At 45.5% G+C, this 21,103-nt stretch overlaps 1 protein-coding gene across 1 annotated transcript in view; it reads right to left on the bottom strand.

Annotated features, from left to right (window-relative positions):
• LOC128686805 (endoglucanase E-4) overlaps positions 1-21,103 on the bottom strand; it is a 124,119-nt gene that overhangs the window by 101,186 nt on the left and 1,830 nt on the right. Inside the window, exons 2-4 of the mRNA XM_053773949.2 lie at positions 13,395-13,477; positions 11,179-11,320; positions 10,838-10,933 (exon numbers count right to left, since the gene is read on the bottom strand). Coding sequence (XP_053629924.1) covers positions 10,838-10,933; positions 11,179-11,320; positions 13,395-13,477 — 321 coding nt within the window. The remainder of the gene's footprint in view (positions 1-10,837; positions 10,934-11,178; positions 11,321-13,394; positions 13,478-21,103) is intronic.

Below are 21,103 nucleotides of genomic sequence, written 5' to 3'. Positions count from 1 at the left end.
GTGCACCTACAGTGCTAGCCTGCACCTACAGTGATAGCCTGTACCTACAGTGCTAGTCTGCATCTACAGTGCTAGCCTGCGAATACAGTGCTAGTCTGCACCTACAGTGTTAGCCTGCACCTACACTGCTAGCTAGCATCTACAGTGCTAGCCTGCATGTACAGTGCTAGTCTGCACCTACAGTGCTAGCCTGCACCTACACTGCTAGCCATCACCTACAGTGCTAGTCTGCACGTGCAGTGCTAGTCTGCACCTACAATGCTAGCCCGCATCTACAGTGCTAAGCTGCACCTACAATGCTATTCTGCTCCTACAGTGCTAGGCAGCACCTACAGTGCTATCTTGTACCTACAGTGCTAGGCGGCATCTACAGTGTTAGTCTGCATCTACAGTGCTAGCCAGCACCTACAGTGCTAGTCTGCTCCTACAGTGATAGTCTGCACCTATAGTGCTTGCCAGCACCTAGAGTGCTAGCCAGCACCTAGAGTGCTAGCCATCACGTACAATGCTAGCCAGCACCTACACTGCAAGCCTGCATCTACAGTGCTAGCCATCACCTACAGTGCTAGCCACCACCTACAGTGCTAGTCTGCACATACAGTGCTAGTCTGCACCTACAGTGCTAGCCCGCATCTACAGTGCTAAGCTGCACCTACAATGCTATTCTGCACCTACAGTGCTAGACAGCACCTACAGTGCTTCCTTGTACCTAAAGTGCTAGGCTGCACCTACAGTGTTAGTCTGCACTTACTGTGCTAGCCAGCACCTACAGTGCTAGCCTGCAACTACAGTGCTAGTCTGCATCTTCAGTGCTAACCTGCACTTACAGTGCTAGCCTGCACCTACAGTGCTAGTCTGCTCCTACAGTCATAGTCTGCACCTATAGTGCTAGCCAGCACCTATAGTGCTAGCCAGCACCTAGAGTGCTAGCCAGCACCTTCAATGCTAGCCAGCACCTACACTGCAAGCCTGCATCTACATTGCTAGCCATCACCTACAGTGCTAGCCACCACCTACAGTGCTAGCCTGCACATACAGTGCTAGTCTGCACCTACAGTGCTAGCCCGCATCTACAGTGCTAAGCTGCACCTACAATGCTATTCTGCACCTACAGTGCTAGACAGCACCTACAGTGCTAGACAGCACCTACAGTGCTTCCTTGTACCTAAAGTGTTAGGCTGCACCTACAGTGTTAGTCTGCACCTACTGTGCTAGCCAGCACCTACAGTGCTAGCCTGCAACTACAGTGCTAGTCTGCATCTTCAGTGCTAACCTGCACTTACAGTGCTAGCCTGCACCTACAGTGCTAGTCTGCTCCTACAGTCATAGTCTGCACCTATAGTGCTAGCCAGCACCTATAGTGCTAGCCAGCACCTAGAGTGCTAGCCAGCACCTTCAATGCTAGCCAGCACCTACACTGCAAGCCTGCATCTACATTGCTAGCCATCACCTACAGTGCTAGCCACCACCTACAGTGCTAGCCTGCACATACAGTGCTAGTCTGCACCTACAGTGCTAGCCCGCATCTACAATGCTACACTGCACCTACAGTGCTAGTCTGCACCTACCGTGCTAGCCTGCACCTTCACTGCTAGCCTGAACCTACAGTGCTAGTCTTCACCTACAGCGCTAGCCTGTACCTACAGTGCTAGTCTGCACCTTCAGTGCTAGCCTGCATCTACAGTGATAGCCTGCACCTACAATGCTAGTCTGCACCGACTGTGTTAGCCTGCGAATGTAGTGCTAGTCTGCACCTTCCTTGCTAGTCTGCACCTACAGTGATAGCCTGTACCTACCGTGCTAGTCTGCACCTACGCTGCTATCCTGTACCTACACTGCTAGTCTGCACCTACACTGCTAGCCTGCACCTACACTGCTAGCCTGCACCTACACTGTTATCCTGCACTTATACTGCTAGCCTGCACCTACAGTGCTAGTCTGCACCTACCTTGCTAGCCTGCACCTACAGTGATAGTCTGCACCTACACTGCTAGTGTGCACCTACAGTTCCAGGCTGCACCTACAGTGATAGCCTGTACCTACAGTGCTAGTCTGCACGCACAGTTCTAGCCTGTGAATACAGTGCTAGTCTGCACCTACAATGCTACCATGCACCTACACTGCTAGCCTGCACCTACTCTGTTATCCAGCACCTACACTGCTAGCCTGCACCTACAGTGCTAGTCTGCACCTACCTTGCTAGCCTGCACCTACAGTGATAGTCTGCACTTACAGTGCTAGCCTGCACCTACACTGCTAGTGTGCACCTACAGTGCTAGCCTGCACCTACAGTGATAGCCTGTACCTACAGTGCTAGTCTGCATCTACAGTGCTAGCCTGCGAATACAGTGCTAGTCTGCACCTACAGTGTTAGCCTGCACCTACACTGCTAGCTAGCATCTACAGTGCTAGCCTGCATGTACAGTGCTAGTCTGCACCTACAGTGCTAGCCTGCACCTACACTGCTAGCCATCACCTACAGTGCTAGTCTGCACGTGCAGTGCTAGTCTGCACCTACAATGCTAGCCCGCATCTACAGTGCTAAGCTGCACCTACAATGCTATTCTGCTCCTACAGTGCTAGGCAGCACCTACAGTGCTATCTTGTACCTACAGTGCTAGGCGGCATCTACAGTGTTAGTCTGCATCTACAGTGCTAGCCAGCACCTACAGTGCTAGTCTGCTCCTACAGTGATAGTCTGCACCTATAGTGCTTGCCAGCACCTAGAGTGCTAGCCAGCACCTAGAGTGCTAGCCATCACGTACAATGCTAGCCAGCACCTACACTGCAAGCCTGCATCTACAGTGCTAGCCATCACCTACAGTGCTAGCCACCACCTACAGTGCTAGTCTGCACATACAGTGCTAGTCTGCACCTACAGTGCTAGCCCGCATCTACAGTGCTAAGCTGCACCTACAATGCTATTCTGCACCTACAGTGCTAGACAGCACCTACAGTGCTTCCTTGTACCTAAAGTGCTAGGCTGCACCTACAGTGTTAGTCTGCACTTACTGTGCTAGCCAGCACCTACAGTGCTAGCCTGCAACTACAGTGCTAGTCTGCATCTTCAGTGCTAACCTGCACTTACAGTGCTAGCCTGCACCTACAGTGCTAGTCTGCTCCTACAGTCATAGTCTGCACCTATAGTGCTAGCCAGCACCTATAGTGCTAGCCAGCACCTAGAGTGCTAGCCAGCACCTTCAATGCTAGCCAGCACCTACACTGCAAGCCTGCATCTACATTGCTAGCCATCACCTACAGTGCTAGCCACCACCTACAGTGCTAGCCTGCACATACAGTGCTAGTCTGCACCTACAGTGCTAGCCCGCATCTACAGTGCTAAGCTGCACCTACAATGCTATTCTGCACCTACAGTGCTAGACAGCACCTACAGTGCTAGACAGCACCTACAGTGCTTCCTTGTACCTAAAGTGTTAGGCTGCACCTACAGTGTTAGTCTGCACCTACTGTGCTAGCCAGCACCTACAGTGCTAGCCTGCAACTACAGTGCTAGTCTGCATCTTCAGTGCTAACCTGCACTTACAGTGCTAGCCTGCACCTACAGTGCTAGTCTGCTCCTACAGTCATAGTCTGCACCTATAGTGCTAGCCAGCACCTATAGTGCTAGCCAGCACCTAGAGTGCTAGCCAGCACCTTCAATGCTAGCCAGCACCTACACTGCAAGCCTGCATCTACAGTGCTAGCCATCACCTACAGTGCTAGCCACCACCTACAGTGCTAGTCTGCACCTATAGTGCTAGCCCACATCTACAGTGCTAACCTGCACCTACAATTCTAGTCTGCACCCACAGTGCTAGCCAGCACCTACAGTGCTAGCCAGCATCTACAGAGCTAGTCTGCGCTTACACTGCTAGTCTGCACCTACAGTGCACTTCAGCACCTACAGTGATAGCCAGCACCTTCAGTGCTAGCCTGCGCCTAAAGAACTATACTGCACTTACAGTGTTAGGAGCTCCTACAGTGCTAGCCTGCACCTGTAGTGCTTGCCTGCATCTACAGTGCTAGTCTGAACCTACAGTGCTAGTCAGCACCTACATTGCTACCCTGCACCTACAGTGCTAGCCTGAACTTACAGTGCTAGTCAGCACCTACAGTACTACCCTGCACCTACAGTGCTAGTCTGTCTCAGTAGTACCAGTTACCAGTAACCAGTTACCAGTAGATGACTCACTACCAACCGTGTGTGATTCACTGACTGTTATTCACGTTGCTGCTGACCATAGCATGTTTTTGAACGCCGCTCACCCCCTAGGCACTGGTGGGTCAGTCTTAAGATAGAGAGCAGAGAGGCAGGGCGGCTGATGGTGCTTCCCATACTTTCTGTTATAATTATACGTACTAACCAGCCTACGTGAGTGTTCTTACCCCCATCCACGTTTCGAGCCCCACATGACAAATTGGTGACAGTTGTGTGGGCGTGGATTTACGGGTATTTCCGACGTTAGAAGATTGTTTGTGGGGTGCCGGCAGGTCAGAGGTGAGCCGTCTCTGCCACCTCCAGCTAGCCGCTTACCCTCACTCACCTCCACCCTGTGTACTCCATCCTTCAAGCATGTTGAAGCCACTTTTCAAGCTTCCTGGCTTAGTTCGTGTGCTAACTGCTTCAATCTCAGAAGGGTTGACCCAGATTTTGCAATTAAGCCAGTCAGTAAGCCCGAGTGTGGGAGTTAGCGCCAGTCAGCCTGCCTCAGCCTATCATCCAGCCTGTCTCCTGTCATCCACCTGCTCCTTCATGCTGTGTGCATCGTTACACATCTTCCAGTCAGCCATTCTCGTGGGTTAAGCCAGTCAGTCAACCCAGCTTCCTAACCCAGCTGAGAGAGAGACGTAAGCCATGCAAGTTCCTCTGAAGTATTGTCTCCTATATCGCTTTGTGCTCCCAGTTGGATGCTAAGAGTGGTCTTCACCATCCCTGTGGCATATTGTGGCTTAGTTTAGCCACCTGGAGTTTTCTTGTGAGTGGTGAGACTGTGCGCCAGTGAGCGCCAGCGAGCGCCAGCGAGTTGAGTCACGCTCCCTTCACCCACCCACCACCCACTCTCCACCTCATCTATGTGTGGGTTTTTCCACCCTTGTACCAGGTCCTAGTACTGTTTTGGCTCACATAATTGGTCAAGAGATTGTAGCTGTGCGCCAACGATAAAGCCAGTTATGTGAGTTCACCTAGAAAGCGCATTTCTTCACGACAACAGTGTGAGTGTAGGAGGAATCATCACCCGCACAGGACCACGTCTTCACCTCATCACCCGTCACCTCCCGTCTACCACTCCAGACTTCAGTGATAATTTTCTGTTTAGGGACATTTTCCTGCATTTAAAGACATTTGCGTGTGTGAGACATTTACAGTGAATTTCTTGTGAACTCTAAGCCTTGTGTTTTCATTGTTGACTCAATGTTTCTTTGACTCATTATTTTTGCAATATTTTTCAGTGTTATCGCTTATCTTTCGTGTTTCATTTTTATATTTTTATCTGTGTTTTTTATGCTACTTCCTGCGTTTAGTAAGTATTATTTTGTAGTGCTCAAGTGTATTCCCTATTTCTGTGCAGTATTTTGTTCCTTACCCCAGTCATTCACTGCGTGTGAAGTAATTCATTATTTTCTTTTATCTTGTGTTCTTTCAGCATTGTATTCTCCAGTATTTGTCATTATTGTAGTTCATGCAGTGTTATTCACCCCAGTATACTAAATTATCCATTTATTCCTATGTGTACCTTTTTTTTTTTCGTATGCCCAGCAGCGAACCGTGGGAAAGAGTTGCACTAGATATGTTAACTAATTTCCAGTGTTCCCTCCAGGGCAACAAACATCTGTGTGTTATGGTAGACCATTTCACCAGATATTGTGAGTTAGTTCCTATTGCAGATAAGACTGCCGAGACAGTAGCTAAAGCGTTTAAAGAACGCATTATCTGCAGGCATACCACCCCTAAGTCCCTAGTAACTGATAATGGAGGTGAATTCTGTAATGAGATTCTTGAAAATTTGTGTACCTTGTACAAGATCTCTAAATCCACATTTGTTCCTCATCATCCTGCCAGCAATGGGTTAGCGGAACGAACCAATAAGAAAGTATTTGATGTCTTGAGAGCCACTATCAATCCCAACAGTGAAACTTGGGATGAAGTTATACCTGATGTGCAGTGTGCTATAAATTATACTTACAATGTTTCTATAGGTGACACTCCACATTATGTATTGTACAGTGTAGATAAACGTTTGCCTTATGAGTTGCTATATTCTAATTCGAAACCAAATTACAACCCTGATGATTTCATAGTAACTCGTACCAGCTTGGCTCAAAGCGTCTTTAGAAGAATCCGTGAAACACTTCATAAATCAACAGCAGAATTACAAGAGTCGCAAACACTCGAGCAAAGCTGTCCAAAATCAAAGTAGGTTCGAGAGTTATGCTGACTAACTTTAACGAAATGTCTGCAATGCCTAAGCTTGATCATAAGTTTGTTGGTCCTTATCGAGTAGTTGAACATATCACTGGTAATAAGTATAAAGTTAGAAAAATTAGTACTGGTCAGTATAAAGAATCGCATTTAGATCATATGAAGTTAGTATGTGATGATAATGATGTTCCAACCCAGACTAATGTGACAGACTCTGACAATCCTCCTGATCCTGTACTCTCTACCTCTAATTCTCAGTCAGATGATCAACCCGAACGTCGTTATTCCCTACGTACATGACAGGTATCGAGAAATCCTCAAGTATCATTTGTAACTACCAATTCAGATTTGCCTCAAATATGGCATGAGTTAGCCAGTGCAACAGAGTTTGATCCTCCCAGAGATGACACCCATTCTGCATATGTCAATCTCACCCTAGCAGAGTTGAGGTTAAATGTAAATTACTTGTATAGATGAATAATTACAGTATCAACTTATCAATATTCAGGATTTTTTTTTTTTTTGTGTTCACATTCTCTCCGAATTCAGAGATTTAACAGTCTAGATTTGAGTGCACTAAGTCTGCCTTTCTGTTAAATACTTCTTTCTTTGTATATATTTCTTCCTCAGAATCCATAGATCACATGAATGCAGATCAATCGATCAAATTTTTTTTATCACTTCTATTGTGTAATCCCAATGTTGAGCCTCATTCGATGAGTTGTGCTGTATCATACCTTGTAATGCATTACAGTTTCATTACAGTAAGTTTCATTATAGTCAGTTATGTAAGCTTCCGTTCCAATATTCTACTTATGTATGTTACAATGTTCAATTGTTGTGTACTTTGACATTGTATAGAATCAGCCGAAGCCGTACACCTTCCATCTCTAGTTTGTATTAGCTGTATGTCGGGACGACATATGTTAGCGTCACCGAGCTCTCAGTAGTACCAGTTACCAGTAACCAGTTACCAGTAGATGACTCACTACCAACTGTGTGTGAATCACTGACTGTTATTCACGTTGCTGCTGACCATAGCATGTTTTTGAACGCCGCTCACCCCCTAGGCACTGGTGGGTCAGTCTTAAGATAGAGAGCACAGAGGCAGGGTGGCTGATGGTGCTTCCCATACTTTCCGTTATAATTATACGTACTAACCAGCCTACTTAAGTGTTCTTACCCCCAGCCACATTTCGAACCCCACATGACATCTGCACCTACAGCGGTAGCCTGCACCTATAGCTCTTGCCTACACCTTCAGTGCTAGTCTGCACCTACAGTGCTAGCCTGCACCTACAGTGCTAGTCTGCACGTACAGTGCTAGTCTGCACCTACAGTGCTAGCCAGCACCTACAGAGCTAGTCTGCATCTACAGTTCTATCCAACACCTACTTTTCTAGAATGCACCTACAGTGCTAGGCAGCATCTACAGGGCTGCACCTAGAGTGCTAGCCTGCAACTACAGTGCTAGCCTACACCTACAGTGCTAACCTGCTCCAACAGTATTAGAATGAACTAATAGTGCTAGCTTGCACGTACAGTGCTAGCTTGCATCTACAGTACTAGCCTGCACTTAAAGTACTAGCCTGCACTTACAGTGCTAGCCTGTACCTACATCACTAGCCTGCACCTAGAGTGCCTGCACCTACGATGCTAGTCTGCACCTTCAGTTACAGCCTGTACGTTCAGTGCTAGTCTGCACCTAGAGTGCTAGTTTACACCTTCAGTATTAGCCTGCACCTACAGTGCTAGCCTGCACCTACAGTGCTAGCCTGCGCCTACAGTGCAAGCCTGTACCTTCAGTGCTAACCTGCACCTACAGTGCTAACCTGCACCTTGAGTGCTAACCTGCACCTTCAGGGCTAGCCTGCACCTACAGTACAAGCCTGCACCTACAGTGCTAATCTGCACCTAAAGTGCTAACCTGCCCCTACAGTGCTAGTCTGCGCCTACAGTACTAGACTGCACCTATGGTAGAAGTCTGTACCTACAATGTTAAGCTGAACAATAGATCCTAGGCACTCTTTTCCTAGTGGATAATAACGCCAAGCCTGCACCTACACTGCTAGCCTGCACCTTCAGTGCTAGCTTGCACCTACAGTACTAGCCTGCAAATACAATGCTAGCTTATACCTGCAGTACTTGCCTGCACCTACAGTGCTAGCCTACACCTACAGTACTAGACTGAGCCTACAGTGCAAGCCTGCACCTATAGTGGTATCCTGCATCATCAGTGCTAGTCTGCACCTACACTGCTAGCCTGCACCTTCAGTGCTAGTCTGTACCTACACTGCTAGCCTGCGCCTACAGTGCTAGTCTGCATCTACAGTACTAGCCTGCACCTACAGTGCTAGCCTACACCTACAGTACTAGACTGAACCTACAGTGCAAGCCTGCACCTACAGTGCTATCCTGCATCATCAGTGCTAGTCTGCACCTACACTGCTAGCCAGCACCTTCAGTGCTAGTCTGTACCTACACTGCTAGCCTGCGCCTACAGTGCTAGTCTGCACCTACAGTACTAGCCTGCACATACAGTGCTAGGTTGCACGAACAGTGCTAGCCTGCACCTACAGTGCTAGCATGGATCTACAGTTCTAGCCTGCATCTGCAGTACTAGCCTGCACCTACAGAGGTAGCTTGCACCTGTAGTGTAAGTCTTCATCTTCAGTGTTAGTCTGCACCTACAGTGCTAGCTTGCACCTACAATACTAGACTGCACCTACAGTATTGGCCTGCACCTACACTTCTAGCCTGCACAATAGGTCCTAGGCACTGTACCTATGTTGCCTAGGGGATAATAACGCCTAGCCTACACCTACACTGCTTTTCTGCACCTACAGTGCTAGCCTGCACCTACAAAGGTAGCCTGTAACTACAGTACTAGCCTGCACCTACAGTAATAGCCTGCACCTCCAGTGCTAGCCTGCACCTACAGTGTTAGCCTGCCCCTAGAGTGTTAGCCTGCACCTACAGTGCTAGCCTGCACCTACACTGCTAGCCTGCACCTTCAGTGCTAGTCTGTACCTACACTGCTAGCCTGCGCCTACAGTGCTAGTCTGCACCTACAGTACTAGCCTGCACCTACAGTGCTAGCCTACACCTACAGTACTAGACTGAACCTACAGTGCAAGCCTGCACCTACAGTGCTATCCTGCATCATCAGTGCTAGTCTGCACCTACACTGCTAGCCTGCACCTTCAGTGCTAGTCTGTACCTACACTGCTAGCCTGCGCCTACAGTGCTAGTCTGCACCTACAGTACTAGCCTGCACCTACAGTGCTAGGTTGCACGAACAGTGCTAGCCTGCACCTACAGTGCTAGCCTGGATCTACAGTGCTAGCCTGCATCTGCAGTACTTGCCTGCACCTACAGAGGTAGCTTGCACCTGTAGTGTAAGTCTTCACCTTCAGTGTTAGTCTGCACCTACAATATTAGACTGCACCTACAGTATTGGCCTGCACCTACACTTCTAGCCTGCACAATAGGTCCTAGGCACTGTACCTATGTTGCCTAGGGGATAATAACGCCTAGCCTACACCTACACTGCTTTTCTGCACCTACAGTACTAGCCTGCACCTACACTTCTAGCCTGCACCTACAGTGCTAGCCTGCACCTACAAAGGTAGCCTGTAACTACAGTACTAGCCTGCACCAACAGTGTTTGCCTGCACCTACAGTAATAGCCTGCACCTCCAGTGCTAGCCTGCACCTACAGTGTTAGCCTGCCCCTAGAGTGTTAGCCTGCACCTACAGTGCTAGCCTGCACCTACACTGCTAGCCTGCACCTACAGTGCTAGCCTGCACCTACAGTGCTAGCCTGCATCTACCGTGCTACAGTACTAGCCTGCACCTACAGTGCTAGCTTGCACCTACAGCTCTAGCTTTCACCTATAGTGCTAGTCTGCACGTTGAGTGCTGGTCTGCACCTACAGTGCTGGCTTGCACCTACAATACTAGACCACACCTACAATACTAGCCTGCACTTACACTGCAAGCCTGCACAATAGGTCCTAGACACTGTACCTATTTTGCCTAGTGGATAATAAAGCCTAGCCTGCACCTGCACTGCTAATCTGCACTACAGTACTAGCCTGGACCTACAGTGCTAGCTTGCACCTACAGTGCTAGTCTACACCTCCAGTGCTAGCCTGCACCTACAGTGTTAGCCTGCACCTACAGTGCTAGCCTGCACCTACAGTGCTAGCCTGCACCTACAGTGCTTGCCTGCACGTACACTGCTAACTTACACCTACAGCACTAGCCTGCATCTACGGTGGTCAATTGCAGCTACAGTACTAGCCTGCACCTACGTGTTATCCTGCACCTACAGTGCTAGCCTGCACCTACGTTACTCAACTGCTACAGCTATAGTATTAGTCTGCACCTTCAGTGCTCACCTACACTACTCACCTGCGGCTTCGTGACCATCAGTAAAGTCTATGAGGCTCCAAGACAGCAGAGTTGTGGTGAAGGCTTGAGGTAAGAGGAACTTCACGAAGTCTCCGGCTGTAACATATGTGTGAACCCATGAGAATTACAAGAACACATGAGAACACACGAGATCATCGCTGGCATGTGAAGTAAGCATCACTATTGATTTAGATTTATCAGTGTTTTAAAAATGATTATTTTTCCACTTATTGCTGCTTTGACTGGTGAACGTTAAGTGTCTAATTTACGATTGCTTTCTGTCTCTGTGTCTCCGTCTGTCTGTCTGTCTGTTTGTTTATCTGTCTGTTTGTCTCTCTTACCATCAAAATATCCTCCCGTCAGATCCAGGCCCACGTCAGAGCCGTCCCCAAGAGCCGAGTCTTTGCGCCAGGTGAGCCGCTGCTCATCGGGAAGCTTTCCTGAGCGCTGAGCTTCGTAGAAAACATAAGACATACACAGTAACTGTGGAAGAGAGGTGCACCTCAGTGGCAAGTGTCACACCTCAGGATTCTTGTTTTCCCTTTTATTTACAAAATTTTGGAAATGGTTTTACGAAGACGTATAAATTTTTACAGTCTCTTCCAGGTCTTGAGGACATTACATTTACATATAGCATTATGCAAGTTTCACCCGACGATAATCCGGAAAATAAGTTTATTATCTACATTACACAAGCTTAAACTTCTGTCTTTCATACTAAATATGCAAAAGCATGGAAAATAACCACAGAGGGAGTTGACTGATAGCTCTAGGCCTTTCGTGTTGCAATCGACACATCACCAAGAGCTCTTGCAATGATGCAGGCTTACAGTATTGCAAGCTCCTCATGATATGTTCATTACAACACGAAGGGCCCAAGAGCTATAATTCAATTCCTCCTGTGGTTATTTTGCAACTTGTGTCACTTTACCGATTCTTGCATAATGCTAGTATATGCGTAAATCATCTAGGATAACACAGTCAACTCTGACTATTGTGATCTTTGTATTATAGATTATCAGAAATGGTAAAAAATATCTGTTAATATTATTAATAAAAAAAATATAAAAAGTGAATTAAACAATGTGACATTAATAAATAAGATTATATTTAGGCAAGTAATACCCATTATACAAGTGTAGATGTTAGTTGCAATTATCACATGACCAATGTAACACTCATTTGTGCATTACTTGTTGTCTGTATTGGACAGCAGAGGCGCCGTGAGTACGCTCAGAGACATCACAATAAGTGTCAGGGGGCCAAGACTGTTCAACTGCCTCCAAGCATACATAAGGAGGATTACCAATAGACCCCTGTCTATTGGTCTTCAAGAAGGCACTGGACAGTCACCTAAAGTCAGTACCTGACCAACCGGGCTGTGGTTCGTATGTCGCTTTACGTACGACCAGCAGTAACAGCCTGGTTGAACATGCTCTGATCCACCGTAAAGCCTGGTCATGGACCAAACCGCGGGGGCGTTGACCCCCGGAATACCCTTACGGCATAATGTTTAATTAAAAGCGTTTAGTGCTATGACTTTCATTGTAACAAGAGTTGCCTATCACTGCCTGACACCTGACATAATTTCCAGATACATTATTGTAACAACCAATATTTTCGTATTTATTAATCGCAATTTTATAACACTGTATGATAGATTTGATACATCTGAGCTTTGCTTGTGTGTGCTAAGTGGTAAGTGGAACTAGTACTCTCCAGCGTCTGGACTCAACTTCGCAAGTACTGAATAAACGTTATCTGAGACGGCCATCGTAGTGTCTACACACAGAGTATATGTTTAACTAGATGGTTTCTGCGCACTCATGTGGTAATGAGTTACTCAATCTGATGCTTGTATTGGTCTTAAGATATTGTTTATGATATTTCATTTATATGATTAGAAGAATGATTAACTTACAGGTGGCCCGGTGGCCTGGTGGCTAAAGCTCTCGCTTCACACACGGAGGGCCCGGGTTCGATTCCCGGCGGGTGGAAACATTCGACACGTTTCCTTACACCTGTTGTCCTGTTCACCTAGCAGCAAATAGGTACCTGGGTGTTAGTCGACTGGTGTGGGTCGCATCCTGGGGGACAAGATTAAGGACCCCAATGGAAATAAGTTAGACAGTCCTCGATGACGCACTGACTTTCTTGGGTTATCCTGGGTGGCTAACCCTCCGGGGTTAAAAATCCGAACGAAAAATCTTACAGCAGTTATACACAAATAACCCGCACTTATAAGAGAGGAGCTTAAGATTTGTTTATAACAGGTGGATTAGACGTGCATCAAACAATTTTAATTATACATTACGTTTCAACTCTTCATAATGCACTGTAAATATATTTATACACGATGTCTTCATTTGGTAAAGATAGGTGCGTTGTACATGTCTTCTTTTTTTAACTCTAAATCCCCAGACGGGTGAAAAGAAGTTAGATTGTATCTGTTTACAACTGTGAGATGTGTTTCTCCAGCAGACAATATTGTGGATGTAAAGGCAGGCGTGCCTCGCACCAGTCAGGAGAATGATATAAAACTACAGTAAAAGATTACCTGTTTGTAGTCGTAGGGTGTCATACCCGTGGGGCCGCAGGGGTTCGGTACGTCTTCCACCTGGGCCACCTTACCCTCACATCCTGTGTTAAGAAATCGAAATGAAATTACTGAAATGAGATGCTGACGTTGAGAGGACACAACTATATGGAAGACTAAAAGTGTAAACAAGGACAACAAAAGTTCAGTGTTCATAAAGGTTCGAGTGCTGAACGGCCAGCTAGCCCAGTGGTTTAAGCACTGGCCTCGAGTTTTACGACTCACTCGCCATGGGTTCAAATTCCGCCCATTCCATGGTTTGTTCACAATCGTGTTATTACGATATCGTCAGGATACATATACATGGCGTGTTGGTGAGGGTGTGGAGATACACTTAGGGTGTTCATTTATACGTATGGTGTGTTGCGAATGCACATGAGATACACATAATGTGTTGATAAATGCACATAGTATTGAGAGTTACATATAAAGTGTTGAGAGGTGCACATAGTATTGAGAGTTACATATATAGTGTTGAGAGGTGCACATAGTATTGAGAGTTACATATATAGTGTTGAGAGGTGCACATAGTATTGAGAATTACATATAAAGTGTTGAGAGGTGCACATAGTATTGAGAGTTACATATAAAGTGTTGAGAGGTGCACATAGTATTGAGAATTACATATAAAGTGTTGCGAGGTGCACATAGTATTGAGAGTTACATATAAAGTGTTGCGAGGTGCACATAGTATTGAGAGTTACATATATAGTGTTGAGAGGTGCACATAGTATTGAGAATTACATATAAAGTGTTGAGAGGTGCACATAGTATTGAGAGTTACATATAAAGTGTTGAGAGGTGCACATAGTATTGAGAGGCACACATAAGGTGTTGATCCCAAGAAGAGGCGAGACCTTCCCCTGTCTCGAGTGAAGTCTGATTAACTCCCCATTCCTCTAAGGCAGTGGTTCCCAAACTTTTTCAGCTTGTTACCCAATTTAACATGCCACATAAAGCATGTTACCCCTTTCACAAAATGTTGTTATTATTGATATATATGGCTAAATTAAAACACTTGAGATATTTTCTTTTATTTATTGTATTTGAGCATTGTGCATCTCTAATGACTCTTACCAAAGATGTCAAGAACATCAGTGGGATGGATGGAGTTGCATACTTGAAGCTAGTTTAGGAATTCTTGGCTTCATACCAGCTTATGTCTACCTCGGCTGATGCTCACAGATAAACTGACAGTGTGAAATAGAGGCAGCCTCAGGAAGTGAGTGACGCGTACTGGACAGGTCGATCTGGGCTACTGAGTGACTTTTGTCCTGAAGCATACTTGTCAAAATACTTTTGGGTTTCCACACACTTAGCTATATATTTCTTCTTTTCTAATACTGTATATTAGTTTTTGATGTTTATTGTTACTTGGTTTAACTTTATTACTTACTTATAATAGGTTTACTTTACAACTTTATATACTAAGACAAAGTTAACAATAATCCTCATACCGGGTACCGCATTGTTTTCTTGATTTTCAGAATTCATAACTTTTTTTCTGGCACCCCTCCATTACCCCCCAAAAATGGTTAAATTACCCCCAGGGGGTAATTTACCCCCAGTTTGGGAACCACTGCTCTAAGGGGTTTAGCGCTTCCCAAGAAAACAATAAATAAATAATAATAATAATAATAATAATAATAATAATAATAATAATAATAATAATAATAATAATAATAATAATAATAATAATAATTAAAAATAATTAAAAATAATAATAATACTTAAAAGATGCATTATGTTGATGTGATAAGTCCTGTTCTACCCAAGAACCCAAGTGGAGAACACAGAACACACAGAGAACACAGAACACACAGAGAACACAGAACACACAGAGAACACAGAACACACAGAGAACACAGAACACACAGAGAACACAGAAGACGCAGAGAACACAGAACACACAGAGAACACAGAACACACAGAGAACACAGAACACACAGAGAACACAGAACACACAGAGAACACAGAACACACAGAGAACACAGAAGACGCAGAGAACACAGAACACACAGAGAACACAGAACACACAGAGAACACAGAACACACAGAGAACACAGAACACACAGAGAACACAGAAGACGCAGAGAACACAGAAGACGCAGAGAACACAGAAGACGCAGAGAACACAGAAGACGCAGAGAACACAGAAGACGCAGAGAACACAGAAGACGCAGAGAACACAGAAGACGCAGAGAACACAGAAGACGCAGAGAACACAGAAGACGCAGAGAACACAGAAGACGCAGAGAACACAGAAGACTCAGAGAACACAGAAGATGCAGAGAACACAGAAGACGCAGAGAACACAGAAGACACGGAGAACACAGAAGACGCAGAGAACACAGAAGACGCAGAGAACACAGAAGACGCAGAGAACACAGAAGACGCAGAGAACACAGAAGACGCAGAGAACACACAGAGAACACAGAGCACACAGAGAACACACAGAGAACACAGAAGACGCAGAGAACACAGAAGACGCAGAGAACACAGAAGACGCAGAGAACACACAGAGAACACAGAGCACACAGAGAACACACAGAGAACACAGAAGACGCAGAGAACACAGAAGACGCAGAGAACACAGAAGACGCAGAGAACACAGAAGACGCAGAGAACACAGAAGACGCAGAGAACACAGAAGACGCAGAGAACACAGAAGACGCAGAGAACACAGAAGACGCAGAGAACACAGAAGACGCAGAGAACACAGAAGACGCAGAGAACACAGAAGACGCAGAGAACACAGAAGACGCAGAGAACACAGAAGACGCAGAGAACACAGAAGACGCAGAGAACACAGAAGACGCAGAGAACACAGAAGACACAGAGAACACAGAAGACGCAGAGAACACAGAAGACGCAGAGAACACAGAAGACGCAGAGAACACAGAAGACGCAGAGAACACAGAAGACGCAGAGAACACACAGAGAACACAGAGCACACAGAGAACACACAGAGAACACAGAAGACGCAGAGAACACAGAAGACGCAGAGAACACAGAAGACGCAGAGAACACAGAAGACGCAGAGAACACAGAAGACACAGAGAACACAGAAGGCACAGAGAACGCACAGAGAACACATAGCACACAGAGAACACACAGAGATCACAGAGCATACAGAGAACACAGAAGATGCAGAGAACACAGAAGACACAGTGAACACAGAAGACACAGAGAACACAGAAGACACAGAGAACACAGAAGACGCAGAGAACACAGAAGACGCAGAGAACACAGAAGACGCAGAGAACACAGAAGACGCAGAGAACACAGAAGACACGGAGAACACAGAAGACGCAGAGAACACAGAAGACGCAGAGAACACAGAAGACGCAGAGAACACAGAAGACACGGAGAACACAGAAGACACAGAGAACACACAGAGAACACACAGAGAACACAGAGCACACAGAGAACACACAGAGAACACAGAGCACACAGAGAACACAGAAGAGGCAGAGAACACAGAAGACACAGTGAACACAGAAGACACAGAGAACACAGAAGACACAGAGAACACACAGAGAACACAGAGCACACAGAGAACACAGAAGACGCAGAGAACACACAGAGAACACAGAACACACAGAGAACACACAGAGAACACAGAAGACGCAGAGAACACACAGAGAACACAGAGCACACAGAGAACACAGAAGACGCAGTGAACACAGAAGACACAGAGAACACACAGAGAACACAGAGCACACAGAGAACACAGAAGACGCAGAGAACACACAGAGAACACAGAGCACACAGAGAACACAGAAGACGCAGAGAACACACAGAGAACACAGAACACACAGAGAACACACAGAGAACACAGAAGACGCAGAGAACACACAGAGAACACAGAGCACACAGAGAACACAGAAGACGCAGAGAACACACACAGAACACAGAACACACAGAGAACACAGAAGAAGCAGAGAACACACAGAGAACACAGAACACACAGAGAACACACAGGGAACACAGAAGACGCAGAGAACACACAGAGAACACAGAAAACACAGAGAACACACAGAGAACACAGAAGACACAGTGAACACAGAAGACACAGAGAACACACAGAGAACACAGAAGACGCAGAGAACACATAGAGAACACAGAGCACACAGAGAACACAGAACACATAGAGAACACCTAAGACGCAGAGAACACACAGAGAACACACAGAGAACACAGAACACACAGAGAACACAGAAGACCCAGAGAACACACAGAGAACACAGAACAGACAGAGAACACACAGAGAACACAGAACATACAGAGAATACACAGATAACACAGAAGACGCAGAAAACACACAGAGAACACAGAAGACGCAGAGAACACAAAGTGAACACAGCAGACACAGAGAACACAGAAGACACAGAGAACACAGAAGATACAGAGAACACAGAAGATACAGAGAACACACAGAGAGCACAAAAGACACAGAGAACACATAGAGAACACAGAAGACACAGAGAACACACAGAGAACACAGAACACACAGAGAACACAAAACACACAGAGAACACAGAACACACAGAGAATACAGAACACACAGAGAACACAGAAAACGCAGAGAAAACACAGAGAACACAGCAGACACAGAGAACACAGAAGACACAGAGAACACATAGAGAACTCAGAAGACGCAGAGAACACACAGAGAACACAGAACACACAGAGAACACAAAACACACAGAGAACACAGAACACACAGAGAATACAGAACACACAGAGAACACAGAAAACGCAGAGAAAACACAGAGAACACAGCAGACACAGAGAACACAGAAGACACAGAGAACACACAGAGAACACAGAAGACACAGAGAACACATAGAGAACACATAAGACACAGAGAACACATAGAGAACACAGAATACACAGAGAACACACAGAGAACACAGAAGACGCAGAGAACACACAGAGAACACATAAGACACAGAGAACACACAGAGAACACAGAAGACACAGAGAACACACAGAGAACACAGATGACATAAAGAACACACAGAGAACACAGAACACACAGAGAGTACAGAAGACACAGTGAACACAGAAGACACAGAGAACACACAGAGAACACAGAAGACGCAGAGAACACATAGAGAGCACAGAAGACACAGAGAACACATAGAGAACACAGAATACACAGAGAAAACAGAGAATACAGAAGACACAGAGAACACACAGAGAACACAGATGACACAGAGAACACTCAGAGAACACAGAAGACACAGAGAACACATAGAGAACACAGAAGACACAGAAAACACAGAGAACACAGAAGACACAGAGAACACTCAGAGAACACAGAAGACACAGAGAACACATAGAGAACACAGAAGACACAGAGAACACACAGAGAACACAGAAGACACAGAGAACACATAGAGAACACAGAAGACGCAGAGAACACATAGAGAACACAGAAGACACAGAACACACAGAGAACACAGAAGACACAGAGAACACTCAGAGAACACAGAAAACACAGAGAACACATAGAGAACACAGAAGACACAGAGAACACACAGAGAACACAGAAGACACAGAGAACACATAGAGAACACAGAAGACGCAGAGAACACATATAGAACACAGAAGACACAGAGAACACACAGAGAACACAGAAGACACAGAGAATACATAGAGAACACAGAAGACACAGAGAGCACAGAAGACACAGAGAACACATAGAGAACACAGAAGAAACAGAGAACACATAGAGAACATAGAAGACACACAGAACACATAAAAAACAGAGAAGACACAGATAATACATAGAGAACAAAGAAGACAAGGAGAATATAGAGAGAACACAGAAGACAAAGGGAATACAAGCAGAAGACAGAAGACATAGAGAACACAGAAGACGCAGAGAGCACATAGAGAACGCAGAAGACACAGAGAACACAGAAGACATAGAGAACACATAGAGAACACAGAAGACACAGAGAACACATAGAGAACACAGAAGACACGTAGAACACATAGAGAACAGAAAAGACACAGAGCACATAGAAAACACAGAAGACACAGAGAATATAGAGAGAACACAGAAGACAGAGGGAAGACAAGCAGAACATGGGGGACATATGGGCAGCTGTAAAACCATATGGATAATACGGAGAACCGAAAGAAACACAGAGCTCACACAAAGAACATAAAGAGACACAGAGAACATGCAGAGTTTAGGTACCTCGTGTCTCAAGTGATAACACCTTCAGCTCACAAATGAGAGACCAGGGTTCTATCCTGGGTTGAGTAAGAATGTTTAGCATATTTCCGACATACCCTAACTCGTATCGACTTTGAGAAAGCCATTGACAACATGCCCATACACTCAGCCCCGGGCCCAGGCTCGTGGAACTCCGTGTTCATTAAGAACTGCAAAAAACCGCTTTCCCGTGCCCTAAGTATATGAGTGAAATTCCACAGTCACTTAAAACAACGGATATAGCCCCACTCCATAAAAGTGGCAGCAAAGTATTAGCTAAGAACTATAGACCAATAGCTCTAACGTCCCACATCATAAAAATCTTTGAAAGAGTGCTAAGAAGCAGGATTGCAAATTACCTGGATTCCCAAAATCTGCACAATCCAGGGCAACATGGGTTCAGAGCAGGTCGCTCCTGCCTCTCGGAACTACTGGATCACTATGATATAGCTTTGGATGCACTGGAAGAAAAACCGAATGCAGATGTATTATACACAGACTTTGCAAAAGCGTTTGACAAATGTGATCATGGCGAAATAGCGCACAAAATACGTGCTAAAGGAATAACTGGGAAAGTGGGGAGATGGATCTACAACTTTCTAACCAATCGAACACAAAGAGTAGTGGTCAACAGAGTTAAATCAGAGGCTGCCATAGTGAAGAGCTCTGTTCCACAAGGCACAGTACTCGCCCCCATCCTGTTCTTCATCCTCATATCAGACATATACAAAGACGTAATCCACAACACCGTGTCATCCTTTGCAGATGATACTAGGATTTGCACGAGACTGTCATCTATTGAGGATAAGGTTAACCTCCAAGAATATATATACCAAGTTTTCCAGTGGGCAACGGAAAACAATATGATGTTCAATGAAAACAAATTCCAACTACTCCGTTATGGAAAACTGGAGGAGATAATAACTAGAACAGAGTGTACTACAAACTCTGATCATACAATAGATCGGAAAAATAATGTGAGGGACCTGGGAGTAGTAATGTCTAAGGATCTCACTTTCAAGGATCACAACAGTGCCACGATTAAAACTGCAAAGAAAATTATAGGATGGATAATGAGAACGTTCAGGTCAAGAGATGCCAAGCCATTGATGATCTTATTCAAATCGCTTGTTCTCTCTATGCTGGAATATTGCCGTACATTAACATCTTTCAAAGCAGGTGAAACTGCAGATCTAGAGAGTGTACAGAGAACATTTAGTGCACATATAAGTTCTATCAAACACCTCAACTACTGGGAACGCTTGGAAGCACTTGACTTGTACTCGTTGGAACGCAGGAGAGAGAGATATATCATAATCTACACTTGGAAAATCCTAGAAGGAATGGTCCCGAATCTACACACAGAAATCACTCCCTACGAAAGTAAAAGACTGGGCAGGCGATGCAAAATACCCCTAATGAAAAGCAGGGGCGCCAT

The sequence above is a fragment of the Cherax quadricarinatus genome, chromosome 2 (assembly GCF_038502225.1).
Source record: "Cherax quadricarinatus isolate ZL_2023a chromosome 2, ASM3850222v1, whole genome shotgun sequence".
Taxonomy (NCBI): domain Eukaryota; kingdom Metazoa; phylum Arthropoda; class Malacostraca; order Decapoda; family Parastacidae; genus Cherax; species Cherax quadricarinatus.
The sequence above is the reverse complement of the archived record's forward strand: the minus strand, read 5'-3'. Positions and strand labels throughout refer to the sequence as shown.